The sequence below is a fragment of the Hydractinia symbiolongicarpus genome, chromosome 14 (assembly GCF_029227915.1).
Source record: "Hydractinia symbiolongicarpus strain clone_291-10 chromosome 14, HSymV2.1, whole genome shotgun sequence".
NCBI lineage: Eukaryota > Metazoa > Cnidaria > Hydrozoa > Anthoathecata > Hydractiniidae > Hydractinia > Hydractinia symbiolongicarpus.
Window position 1 is genome coordinate 5,609,898 of NC_079888.1, and position 14,073 is coordinate 5,623,970.

The 14,073-nt window shown below is 36.9% G+C and overlaps 1 protein-coding gene across 1 annotated transcript; it reads left to right on the forward strand.

Annotated features, from left to right (window-relative positions):
* Window positions 1-4,342: 4,342 nt before the first annotated feature.
* On the forward strand, window positions 4,343-6,713 carry LOC130625099 (putative ubiquitin carboxyl-terminal hydrolase 50). The gene is made up of 5 exons (XM_057440175.1): window positions 4,343-4,759; window positions 4,848-4,911; window positions 5,047-5,142; window positions 5,862-6,188; window positions 6,685-6,713. The coding sequence occupies exons 1-5, from the start codon at window positions 4,343-4,345 to the stop codon at window positions 6,711-6,713; spliced, it is 933 nt and encodes a 310-aa protein (XP_057296158.1).
* Window positions 6,714-14,073: the final 7,360 nt, after the last annotated feature.

Consider the following 14,073-nt stretch of genomic DNA (forward strand, 5'->3'; position numbering starts at 1 on the left):
AAGTGCAGGTTCGAATAACCGGGAGTCTACTGTATTTATTTTGGTTGTTTTATTGAGTGGATTCTGCCACATCATTTAAATCAGTTGTGATATATCACATGACAGAACAGCAGAAAAGAGGTACATAACCTGTATAAAACATTCAGCAGATTTTTAATTTATCCATTTTTTGTTGTTTACATTTTTTAATAAAACTATTTCTTGTACTAGTTGCTGATTTTTATGAACCGTTATAAAAGAATTGCAATGTCAACGAATTGTCAATGGTTGAAAAAAAGGTAATTATAGATTATACTTATAAAAAAAATGTACTGTTATCTAAAATTTTTTTTCAACTGTTCAGATGTAATGAATGATGTAAAGGGTATAAAGACAAATGTTTACGGGCCGAAATATATTTCCACTTTGTTTTAAGTTGGAAGGTAGTCTGCTAGTTTTGGATAATGCGGAGGATATTAAAAAGAAATAGTTATTCGCAGTACAGGAGAAAAGGCTACTTCTAATAAAAAGGTAATAACATTAAAAAGACAGAATTGAATTGGTTTATGTGTTTAAGCTCTGTTGTTAATGTTTTTTCCAATTTGTTTTTAGTTAGAAAATTACTCCGCCAGTTTTCGATGTAAAAAAATTGAAAAAAAGTCCAGATTTATTACTGACAACGCATTTTATTTTGATATGCCACTCCTGTGAAAAAGGTTTACAATACAGCAAGCTGCACTGAAGTATCTTGTCTACAGGGACGGTGGATGTAAATAAAATTGGGATTAGGCTCCCAGAAGAAGGTACTGAATACACTTTCTTGCTTATTACAAGCATGACTACTGTCCAACTTGGACCTTAGCTATTCTCGTAGCAAGCTGCTCTGAAGTATCTTGTCTACAGGAACGGTGAATGTAAATATAATTGGGATTAGGCTCCCAAAAGAAGGTACTGAATACACTTTTTTTCTTATAACAAGCATGAGTACTGTCCAACTTGGACCTTAGCTATTCTCGTATAAATCATCCTTAGATAAGAACCCTATCTTGTGTGCAATACATATTTCATATATAACATCAATTCGCGTAATGTTTTTGCATTGTAGCTATATTATTATTTAATAAAAATGCCTTGGTCGTATAATGTAAGAATATCTACATTGTAGGATATCCAGGTGCAATTCCTGGTCAAGGTAATTTGTGTTGAGTACAATATACACATTAGTGTTTACAGTATTTGTGAGTTCCAAAATGTTATGGTCAGGAATTGAATTATCTATGAACCATGAATAGTTTTAATTCGATTTTCTTATTTTGTAACATCTTGAAAAATGAAGAGTATATAATTAAAAAGATCTGTTTAATTTTCTTTCTCTGCTTGAAATAACTATAACATTACTGTTCTGTTCCCTGTAAACTAGAGTCTTCGCTATGGGGTTGATTAATCTACGTTTAGGTTGTTGAATTTAGCATTGGAATTAATAAGACAAAAGTAAGAGGCTTTTGTTATTGTTTTTTCTAAAAGTTGAGAGGATAGGAGTACACCAAGGCAGATATAACTAGAAATTTTAATAAAGAAAAGAGGTTTCACTTCAAAGAATAAGAAGCCACTGGAGAGATTCTGTATTCTCCCCTTTACAGGGATGATTGAAAAGCTAATGAATTTCGGTTGTACTGAAACAAACACCTATGAATGTGAAAACATGAGGATTGGTAATTTCACTAATGCTTGGTCGAGAGGTTTTCCTCCTCTAAAGAATATGCTCATTAAGAACATAATTCTTCTTTTTTCCAATTAGATAATTGGCACAAAAGTTGAACAAACAAACAGAGAGAGTAGGGCAGGACTTCTGTAAACGGTGCAAGGGCTTCGACTCATATTCCTGAACCAAGGTTTTGTTAAACGTTGAGAAATGAAGAGTCGACAACTACATATCGTATCGTTGTTGCTTTAACCTACCGAGCCAGAGCCCAGGGCTAAGAAAGGTGGACTTGGAATCCACCCCTTAGAAAGGCTGTGACAAAGAGTGAAAAGCAGCAAACCTGGAAACAGAAAAGCTTTGTGACCTTAGACATCATTTAACTTCTGATTCGCAAGTGAAAAACCCTCTTTTAAATTCAAAACAGCTGGATTTAGGAGAATATCAAACAAAGGTTAATTAAAGCAGTTTGTAAAGAACGCACACAATATTTATTATTATAAAACAATTCATACGCTTGCGAATGAATTAGACTGTTTACAACTTATTATTTTAGATGTTTTTACAGTGAAAAAGTCGAAACGTCGTTGCTAAAACATCCGAGCTGGATATGTTAGATGAACCCGTCAGCACTAAAACAGAAAAGCGGCCAAAATTTACGTATCAAGTGCCTGATTGCGGAATGTTTGTCCATTTGCATTATAACGTCGTTTTTAGGAGCTAAGATTATGATTTTGTTCTTTGGTATTTGCCAGTTGTATATCCCAAAAAGAGGTAACATTAATTATCTGTTCTGAATCTTTCGTGTCACCTTCCTAATTATATAGAATAAATCAATTGTTTTTTATCACTACCTTTTGGCAACGCTTCATTGTTAAAAGTCCTGAAATTACGTACTTTCTTTTCAATCTTTTCCAATCTTGTTGAAAGAATTTCTTTAATTCTGTTCAGTAGAGGGTCGCTTAAGAAATTTATATCCCTAAAACAAGCCTCCATCTCCATCATATATTAACGACTTTCGGCAAATAGCTCTCCTCAATGTGGAAGGAAAATTTTTTTCAGTCTTGTGTCAAAGCGCCTAGAAAACCGCATCATTCAGAAAAACCACTTTATTAACAAAGCCATTCAAAAAGGATGTATGGAAAAAGTCCCTGGTTGCTGGGAGCATATGTCCACTATCTGCATAAATCCACTATCTGCAATATGGCATGATGTAGCGAATGCGTATCCCACTCTACCGCATAAACTCATTTTTATGGCCCTTCGTTGCTATGGTGTTTCAGAGTCTTGGATAAGGCTTAAGACCTACTATGGCAGCCTCTGGAGCAAGACATTCACTTTTACAGCCTCATCCAGCTGGCACCAACACTTTAGAGGTATTTTTATTGGATGTACATTATCAATCATACTATTTTTGGCAGTTATAAATGTAAATATGTGTGCGCCAAAGAAGAGTGAAAAAGTTGTGTTCTGCCTGACGATTTAGACCATCCTCCGGTTAAGGCCTTTATGGATGACATATTTTTAATGTCTTCAAGTGTCCCTCGAACTCAGAACTTGTTGGATCGTTGTGTAACAGCCCTTCATTGGGCTGGAATGGGCTTTAGACCTTCAAAATCACGAAGCATTGTTATAGCTAATGGAAAAGTTTTACATCAGTCTCCATTTTGTCTCCTGCAAGAACCAATCCCATCTATTCACGCGAACACAATTAAGTTTTTTGGCTGGATAATAAATTTAACATTGTCAGATTCAGCCCTTGTCCAACAGGTTATTGTTAACGCTGTAGAGCAAGTCAAACTCATAGATAATTCTTCCCATAGAGGCAATCACAAAGTGTGGTTTTTGCATCACCTAATTTCCCAAATACGATGGCCTTTTTTTAATTTAGGAAGTTCCGATATCTTGTATTGTTTCACTAGAACAAAAGTTTTCTTTCTTCATAAGAAAGTGGCTGAGACTCCAACACTCTATTTATAACATAAGTTTGTATCCCACTTCATCGCCGTGCTCTCTAATTATAAAAAGTCTGTCCTCCGTACTAAAGTCTCCTAAGATCAGTGGTCATCTTCTCCTGCGAGATTCGGCTGACCCTCTAGTCTCATACTCTCCTCACGACTTAAAGGCTGGACACTGAAAGGTAGATCAGGCAGTAAAATCAGGAAAGAGTCATCTCGAGTTCAAGATAATACTTGGTTTCCACCAGTTAGGTATATCCTATAACCTTTATTTTAAATCCTATATCTTTTTTTATCCTCGAATATCGTTTTTTCCAGTTGGTAAACGTCTTCCCACCAAAAAGCGTTTAAACATTGACAGAATCCATCACCTGGCCTCTGATTGGAGATTATTGTCAGACTTAGATTCAACCTTAATAGTACCGCCTTATCTTGTTGTAGCTCAACTTCGTCCGGACATACTTTTAGAGAGAGAGAGAGAGAATAGCAGTAACTTGACCAAAACTGTAATTATCCTTGAATTAACTTGCCCATGCAAAGAGAACATAGAGACTTGGCATGGAGTCAAGTTTGATAAATACTTGTCACTTTGTTCCGTCATGAGATTAAACAATTGGTCTGTGCATTTTTTGCTGTTGAAGTAGGAGCTAAGGGATTTTGTTCCGAAACAGTTAGAATCTGCCTCCTTCGCCTCAGCTTTTCAAACATGTCTGTGCGTTCCACTCTGAAATCTCCTACTGAGTCATCTATGCGATCGTCGTTTTACATCTGGCTATCGCGAGGTTCTTTGTCTTGGATTAATCCTGGTAGGAATCCACAGCATACCGCTCAATTGATACCAACTGTTTTAAAGAAATCATTTAACTCACAAGCAACTTCGACCACTAGTTTTAAGGACACGAATCCCCAGGGCGTAACAAAGAGCTCCACTACTTTGCCTGGACAAGAATCACTAGGCAGCAACAGCGGATTGCATATTTTGGGCAACGCATGTTACATCAATTGCATCTTGCAATGTTTTTATGTGTTACCCGCAGTCGCCACAGCAATCTCTGCAATAGATTCCAATATGGCAATGGGTAAAAGTCTTGTAAGTATTCTACGCAAATTATCCTCCTCCAAGGTACCAGTGAACCCTTCTTCAGTTCTGAATGCATTAAAAGGGCCATGTTTATAATGCAAGGGGCGATGCTTTTAATCCGTTCTTTCAGCTAGATGCCCTAGAGATTCTTGAGTATCTCACACCAGAGCTGTCCTTAGCCTTTCCTTTCTTTAGTAGAGAATAGGAGTAACTACACCGCAATGCAGATAAAATTAGTCTTTTAAGACAGAGATGTTACTGAAAGCATGGAGGTGTCTCTCCAAAGAATAAGAAGCCAATGGAAAACTTCTGTATTCTCACATTTACAGGGATGATCAAAAAGATAATGGATAGCGGTTGTACTGAAACAAACACCTATGAATGTGAAAACATGAGGATTGGTAATTTCACTCGCTTGGGATCTGGTGCGGTCCGATGAGTAAGCATCCCCGGCCTCCTGCAAGTTTGTTAAGCGTTAGAAAAAGAAGAGTCCACAACTACAAATCGTATCGTAGACTCGGAACCCAGGCCTTAGAAAGGTTGTGACAAAGAATGAAAAGCGGCAAACTTGGAAACAGAAAAGCTTTCTGACCACTTGTGAAATGCTATCGTAATGTTTGAGCTGACGAAGAAACCGCCCCTTAGAAAGGTAGACTTGAAACCCAGCAGCGGCATCACAGAAAACAATTGCATATCGTCTCGAACTTAAACAAGTAATTCACTTTACCACCCAACTCAACTTTTACGCCTCAAAATCTGCCACGCTCTATTCTTTGGAAGGAGTTATCAATCGTCTCGAGATTACAATTAAAGACCCATCTTAACCAACGAAGAACACACACTCTTCAGTCACCAAAAACAAAAAGCGTTCACGATCTATGGTCTTTCCCACCGTCAGTGGTGTTTCCCACAGTCACTAGTCTTTCCCAGTGTCAACCAGTTTTTCCTGGCAGTTAACTGGATCTGTGTAAGAAACAGGAAAGAGTACAGGAGTAACTACACCGCAATGCAGATAAAACCAGACTTTTAAGACAGAGATGTTAATAAAAAATTCAACACTCGTGTGAAAATACGCAAGCACCTCTGAGCAAGTAAGTCTATTTCTTCAACTGCCCTCGACATCGGCTGTACCATCTTCCAATAGATAACTTTTTGGAGAGCGAAGAATTGTCAGGTGTCAACTCGTACTTTTGTCACTACTGCAATAGTTACCAAACTGCAACAGTTGAAAAAGAGGTCGCAGAGTGCAGTTTAATTTTGGTTCTGCAATTAAAGCGCTTTGCCAATAACAAAGGTGGTGTGTCTAAGGTTTGTTCTTCTGTCACATCTTACCCGGGCACTGTTTCTATACCTATCACTATAGACAGTGAAGTCTCTTGTCGCAAGCACTACAAGTTAAGGGCTGCAATTAACCACTCTGGAAATTTGAACAATGGCCATTACACTACTGTTGCTTATAACGAAGTGCATGGTAAGTGGTTTCATTGCAACGACAGAGCCGTGGTCCCTTGCAAACAATGCTTGCTCAATGGTGTACAACCTTACATCATTTTCCTTGAAGAGCTTAGGTAAATTGCAGGCAGCACCACAACTTCCGGTTTATGTCAGCAAGGGGGGTTGACTATTCTTATTTATTTTATTTTTTTTGTAGATTGTAGTCTTATCTTTGGAGAGTGACGACTCTACGTCTTACCCCAGTTACACAATTGTAGAGAGTAGGACAGATGAAAATTCATGGATGAAAGAAATGTTTAGTTGCTGCTGAAGACTGTTTGCAGACCTCTTTTAATGTGACTCAGCTGGACATTTTGGGTACCTTGGTTCAGGACTATGAGTTGAAATTCTTGTACCCTTTACAGAAGTCCTGTCCTACTCTCTCTGCCTGTTTGTTTGTTCAAATTTTGTGCCAATTATCTCCTTGGAAAAAGGAAGAATTGTGTTCTTTTAAATGAGCATATTCTTTATAGGAGCAAAACTTCTAGTATTTAAATTTTAAGACTTAACTGGTAAAGTTTATCATTGTGCATGCACTTTGTAATTTGCTTTCTTCTCATTTAACCTAATTTTTCAGCAATAAAAAAGAATAGTATGGCTTCTATTTCTTCATGACTTTCCCCAAAGCACCTACACTTACCCAAAATTTCTTTATTATCTACAAAAATGATCTGTTGTGATAAGACGTCTGCTTGTTAGGAAAATGTGCGTAAGAGAATAGAAATAGAAAATGGAGTATTGACCGGCTTGATTAGATTTAAGTATTGTCTTAAACAAAGCGTGTTTTAAGGAAAATTCATACCATTTATATCTAAAATTTTTCCAGTAAGTCTCTTTCACTTGAAGGTGGCGACACATCGCCCACCAATTCGTATATAGGCATCTTTTAATGCTGCAACGGCGAGTGGAAGAATAGTGTCATCAGTATCAAAATAAACTAAGGCATATTTTGGCATTTTATATTTCGAACTTCTAACGGCGCGGTCTGGACAAAAGATCCTTGAAGATATTGCGATAGCCTTCCCTGGAAGCTGCAGAGCGGGGCTTTAAAAAAAAGATATTTTTCGGTGGAAACCCCTTCACTGCTGGCAAAATCAGGGGTTAAAACGAGCAATTGGCATGCGGACGGAGAGGACAAATCAACTCTACGACCCGATGGCGTTAATTCATGACTTAATGCTTATAGTTGCTACATGAACGTACTTTCCTTTTCTATTAAGGGTATTAATTTCGAAAAAGCGTAAAAAATCGCTACAGAGGAGGAAATGTAATATGGCTGCTATTGCACTTTCGAGAAAGGAGCCGAAGACACCAAGTTTGATCGTTATGGGATAAATTTTTTTTAGAGATCTTATTTATGGCTAAAGTTTTATCAATATCTACTGTACTATATGTATCTAGTATATTTGCTTCAGTTAGAGTTCTTGGCGATTCATTTTCTGATCACTGGTAGAAGTGTAGGTAGTAAATGTATATAACAACATTAAAAAGAGAATGGTCTTATACCTTTTCTTGATCAGCGTTTTAGGATGTATATGAAGAAAGCACTTGGTATACGATTGTTGTTAAAAGGTTTTTTGTGAGATATGGCACCTCTTTGTTGACGCCAGGCAAATTTTTTAAACCTTGATATCTACTTTTGTTTTTGTGGGACACAAATTTCAATAAAAATAGTGTATTGACAGGTCCCTGCTGACGCCATCAAAATTAAGTGACAGTACTCCTTTCCACTGTTCTCCAGCCTAAGTGGATTTCTCCACGGGCCTTATCGACTAGTCTCTATAATAAGACTGTGTGTGTGTCTGTAACAGGCAAGGTGTATTTTCCTGGGATGTAGCCAAAAAGGTTAATTTGACATTGTTTAACACTATTTAACAATATCTTTTTTAGATTAATGAAGCAATTACCAGCAGGTATAACTTTGAGGCTAGATAACTTGGAAACGACCTGGTGACGTCAGTAATTTTTCACTGGGTAGATAATTAGGGAAAACATAGGACCAAATGGGGTAAGTTTCCCAAACCTGGCTTCCCAAATCCGCTTCGGAATAGACGGGGTAATAAAGAAATCTATACACCTCAATACCTTAATAATATATAAAAAAACATATATACTGCAATACCTCTGCAACTTCGAAAGTACGTGATCATTTTATACATTGATCTGCGTTTAAAGCTCTGCACAATAGGGGCAGCGGTTTATTGAATTTTGAAACAACATTATTATTCGCTTTTTGCTGATGTCAGCAAATTTTTAACTTTTATATCTCCTTAACCGCTGAGCAAAACTGCACGATCCTATGCGTGATTTTAATTAGCTTTTTAAACTATACCCAATACTGGTAACAGCAAATAGAAAGATGCTAAAAAAGTTCTGTGTTCATTAAAGAGTCATTGCTGACGTAATCAAAATTCAAACACCTGATCAATTTTATTTCCTTTTTTGCCTAAGTAACATGTGTGTTCAAAAGAGTTGCGCCGAAGCTTTATTTCGGACAAGCTCCGCAAAACTCGATTTTTGCAGACTTTGTTTTTTATGGAAAGCAGGTTAATTCCAGAATCACAAAGAACCCGAAAAAAACGGAAACATGCTGTCATTTTGGTTTGACTTGGAAGTGATGGTGTCAGGTTTGTAGTAGGTTTCTTTTTTCCTTTCTATACACTTTGCATCTATAGGAATATTTAGTCTTCGTATGTTTTCACGTTTTCATGTTAAGATAAGTATATCATCAAATTTTCTAGCCATGTTTGAATATTAAACAAATCAATTTTAGGATTTTGATTTCTGAAGCCAGCTAGCCAGCCATAGCTATTCTTTTAAAATTTTTTTATGTTGTAGTTGTGGCTATTTAGCTAGCTCTTTATTTCGCTGCCTCCTGGCTAAAGAGGTAAATTAGCAAAATACAGCTGGGCTAAACAAAAATCTTCATCAGTAATTCTTAAACTAAATGCATTTAGGTAGCTACATCTTTTTATTACTGTCACGAAAAAATATTTTACAAAAAAAAACCCTGATTGATTTTTTAGCTGAGGAGGGTAACAACGAGCTGTTTCCTGTGTGTTTATTTAAACCGAAGTTACGATAAAGTTTTATATCCTATACGGATGTGCAACACGGTTTACCTGTACTAAGTGCTTAGCCCGGTGTTACAAATAATTTTTAAATTTTCAAGCCAACTTATTCTGCAAAATAAAATAATATTGTCCGATTGTTTTTGCTATGACGGGGTAGCAACGAGTTATAAACTGTTTTTTATTTCAGCTAAACTTGCGGGAAAGTTTTAATATATTATACCCAAAACACTGTGATGCTATGTGCGCTTCACTCAATTCACGACTTATTGCATACCAATAACAAAGCGTTCCACCTGGATGTGTGGCACACCTTACAGCTCTTATTAAGCGCTCCCGGGTGTTCAGTGCTGGGTGGGTAACGCAGTTACTTGTGGGTTTTCCTGACATTTCCACACCGTACGGGCTATTAATATATATTTTTATCTATAAATATTGTGGTGCCTAAATAATAGTTTGCTGATGCTCTAACTTGGAGATGAAAGAAGAAGGGAAAGAGTACAGTAGAAAAGTGTATGGAAGGGATTTAACTTTAGTTTACCAGAAGCTAACAAGAAATTTGGGCAGCTAGGAACTATATTATCACTATGTCTCTATATCTTTTTCTTAGTGGACGCTTAAAAAAAGAATGAAACAAACTCAAAAAGGAAGAAACTATACTAGTTATCAATATAAAGGCTGGTTCACAGTCATTCGCTGTGGTCGCTCGAATAGGGGATTTTAAAAAGTCTATTCGCTGCGAAAGAAAGAATGCTGTTCACACTGAGCGCATAAAATTTAAAATCGTTTCAACTAAAACAAATATGGCGCTTACAGCAAGGCTATTGTTGCGAAGGCGGGTGAAACGTAAAAATACTCGCGTAGCTAAAAGAAGATTCTGGGTTCGTCAAACCTACAAGGAGAGGATCTGGTTCAGGATCTTAAATTATTTGATAGAGAGCTATTTTTTCGCCATTTTAGGATGACAGCCTCCAAATTGGAGGAGCTACTTGGATTCATTCTTATCTTCAAGAGACCATTAGTAATTCCAACCACAGTTTCCTGATGCATCCTTAAAAGCTAAAGGCTGTTGCTGTAGCAAAGTCATTAGTTCTATGTAATTAATTGTTTGCTGCTGCTCCATTTTTGTCCCCGTGTGTTTTTATTTTTTAGCTGCAATTTTGATTTTGATTTTTGCAACTCAGGAAAAAATACGGTATCTGATTGGTCGATAATACTCATTCGCGGTGGTAGTTGAAGAAGATTCAACTAATGCAACGAATGCTGGCAAATGAGCGAAAATTACGCAATATACTAAAAATAGATTTTGCGCATGTGCAAATGCATGGTCGCTTATTCGTGCAACTACGGCGAATGAAGTGTGAACCGGCCTTAACACAACTTTCAGACATCGCCAATATTAAGCCAAAGTATTCATTAATAAAATAATTCCACCTCTTTAAATTAGAAGGTGCCATCACATGGAAGTGAGATAAGCGATCTTACCTGTTTCAACACTACCTACCAAACAGAGAAAAAGAAAAAACGTTTTTAGGTCGAAAACGTCACGCAGATATTCTGTTAATGAGAATGCGAGAAAGGCATTTAAATTTAGCAGAGAAATAACAATTGTTTTAAGGAGCTTGTTAAGTTTGAGCTTGTTTGCAGGAGCTAAAAAGAAGGAAATAAATTTGTTTAAGTTTAGTAGATGCGCTAAGGGATCTAGATGAAAGAAAAAATACACTAGCACGTATCAACATCTGACAAATTTTGTTTGCCATAAAATTTATATTCAAAATCTTTGTTTTTGTTTACAATTGTATTTATATCAGGTACATGTTTGTTGTATGTATATATGTAAGAGAAAGATAAGGTTTCTTAAACATGAGATCGATATTATAGTTCGAGACCCTTCTTCCTTCATACCCTTCTTTACTAATAAAACAACTATTCTAGGAACGTTAGTTTCTTTTGTACGTCGAATGAGGTCACAAAAAAAGAAGTTCCTGGTTGCTGGGAGCATATGTCTCTTGTCTGGGCTGCTCTAAGAAACGTTAAGTCTAGGAAAAATACTCTATCTGCAATATGGCTTGATGTGGGAAATGCGTATCCCACTATACCGCATAAACTCATTTTCATGGCCCTTCGTCGCTATGGTGTTTCAGAGTCTTGGATAAGGCTTATTAACACCTACTATGGCAGCCTCTGGGGCAAGTCATTCTCTTTTACAGCCTCATCCAGCTGGCACCAACACTTTAGAGGTATTTTTATTGGATGTACATTATCAATCATACTATTTTTAGCAGCTATAAATGTAATCATTAAATATGTGTGCGCCGAAGAAGAGTTAAAAAGTTGTGTTCCGCCTGACGATTTAGACCATCCTCCGGTTAAGGCCTTTATGGTTGACATATTTTTAATGTTTTCAAGTGTCCCTCGAACTCAGAACTTGTTGGATCGTTGTGTAACAGCCCTTCATTGGGCTGGAATGGGCTTTAGACCTTCAAAATCACGAAGCCTTGTTATAGCTAATGGAAAAGTTTTACATCAGTCTCCATTTTGTCTCCTGCAAGAACCAATCCCATCTATTCACGCAAACCCAGTTAAGTTTTTTGGCTGGATAATAAATTCAACATTGTCAGATTCAGCTCTTGTCCAACAGGTTTTTGGAGAGCGAAGAATTGTTAGGTGTCAACTCGTACTTCTGTCACTACTGCAATAGTTACCAAACTGCAACGGTTGAAAAAGAGGTCGCAGAGTGCAGTTCAATTTTGGTTCTGCAATTAAAGCGCTTTACCTATCACAAAGTTCTTGTGTCTAAGGTTTGTTCTCCTGTCACATCTTACCCGGGCACTGTTTCTATACCTATCACTGTAGACAGTGATGTCTCTTGTCGCAAGCACTACAACTTAAGGGCTGTAATTAACCACTCTGGAAATTTGAACAATAGCCATTACACTACTGTTGCTTATAACCAAGTGCATGGTAAGTGGTTTCATTGCAACGACAGAGCCGTGGTCCCTTGCAAACAAAGCTTGCTCAATGGTGTACAACCTTACATCCTTTTCCTTGAAGAGCTTAGGTAAATTGCAGTCAGCAGCACAACTTCCGGCTTATGTCAACAAGGGGGTTTGACTATTCTTATATTTTTTTTATTATTGTTATTTTTATTTATTTATTTATTTTTTGTAGTCTTGTCTTTGGAGAGTGACGACTCCACTTACTACCCCAGTCAAAATAAAAGCGAAAAACAAAAAAAATTACGCCAGCAAGGGTGTTTGACTGTACCAGGTCCTATCTTTGGAGAGTGACGACTCCACTTATTATCCCAGCCAAAAAGGAAAAAACAAAAAAAACAAAAAAACAAAAAACAAAATAAACAAAATAAAAATTATGTCAGCAAAGGGGGTTTGACTGCACTGGTCTTATCTTTGGAGAGTAAACGACTCCACTTCTTACCCCAGTCACACAAGATTGTACAGAGTAAGACAGATGAAAAGTTATGGATGAAAGAAATGTCTAGTTCCTGCTAAAGACTGTTCGCAGACCTCTTATGAGGTGACTCAGCTAGACATTTTGGGTACCTTGGTTCAGGAATATGAGTGGAAACCTTTGTACCCTTTACAGAAGTCCTGCCCTACTCGCTCTGTCTGTTTTTTTGTTTAATTTTTTTGCCAATTACCTCCTTGAAAAAAGGAAGAATTGTGTTTCTTTATATGAGCATATTCTTTAGAGGAGCAAAACCTCTAGAATTTAAATTTTAAGACTTAACTTTTTCTGATAATATTTTTATGTCGTCAACCAAGTCGAGCAATCCTCTTAAGAACCCAGGAAATCCCGGTAAGCAAATTAGCAAAAACGTAATGGCATTAAGTTGTGCGATGTGCAGCCACAGGATTCTAGATAATTTCTTTTTTACATGAAGAGGTGCTCTGATGGGCGTTAAACCTTTTACAGTAAGTGAGTTAATTCTACTATAATTAGGGATTTTCTATCAAATAACTTGTTCTAGCTACAATGGTCCACAAAATATGTTGGCTCTGGCAATTTATACCATAAGCCAGGAACTTAAAAGTTTATGAAAGTCAGGAAAATAAAGCACATTATAAATTTGAATGCCACGGAGGGTATTTAAAAGCCATATTTTTGTGAACAAAGGTACCTATATTATAGGCATGTCACAAACAGCCCGACGTAGTGGACATTGCTATAGTTTTTAAAAAAGTGTATTACGCCTATGCGGATGTGCGACACCGTATACATACACTGAGTGCTCGAGTGCTCAGTGTTAGCCGCAGTTAGTTAATTTTTTTAAGAGGATATCCCAGTTATATGGATGTGCGACATTGTTCACCTGTAACCCAACTCCTTGTGGCTTAACTCAGCACTTTTAAAAAAGTTTAATGAACCTGGCTATGTGTGCCTTGAATTCCTTAGTGTATATAATATTTACTTGCAAATTTTGGTATATATTTATGTTGATCTAGTGGCTATGAGACTCATGTAAATGACAGGTTTAAATCCTGGACAGAGCTAGGAAAAACATAATTATCTTGCATATACAACAACCAGGTAATCATGAGTATCTGATATATATTTTTAGCTATACTGAGAATAATAGATAATCTTTGAGTCGTAAAAGGGAGAGTCATCACTTTCATTTATAGAGCAAGAAAATGTCAAGAAAAAGCAGCTATAGTTGTTTGTCTTGCCATGTCTCAAGGCATCTTTTCAGAAAAAGACTCACCACAAATCTTCGCTTGCAAACCCAGGGGACCCTGTACCTTGCTCTGCAACCTATTATATATTGAT

What these genes read in the sequence shown, in the direction of transcription:
- LOC130625099 (XM_057440175.1), top strand. Translation starts at nt 4,343, where the DNA reads ATGTCTGTGCGTTCCACTCTGAAATCTCCTACTGAGTCATCTATGCGA. An exon ending in GCAAATTATCCTCCTCCAAG is followed by an intron (nt 4,760 to 4,847) that starts GTACCAGTGAAC and finishes CCGTTCTTTCAG; the next exon opens with CTAGATGCCCTAGAGATTCT. An exon ending in TGCTTATAACGAAGTGCATG is followed by an intron (nt 6,189 to 6,684) that starts GTAAGTGGTTTC and finishes TATTCTTTATAG; the next exon opens with GAGCAAAACTTCTAGTATTT.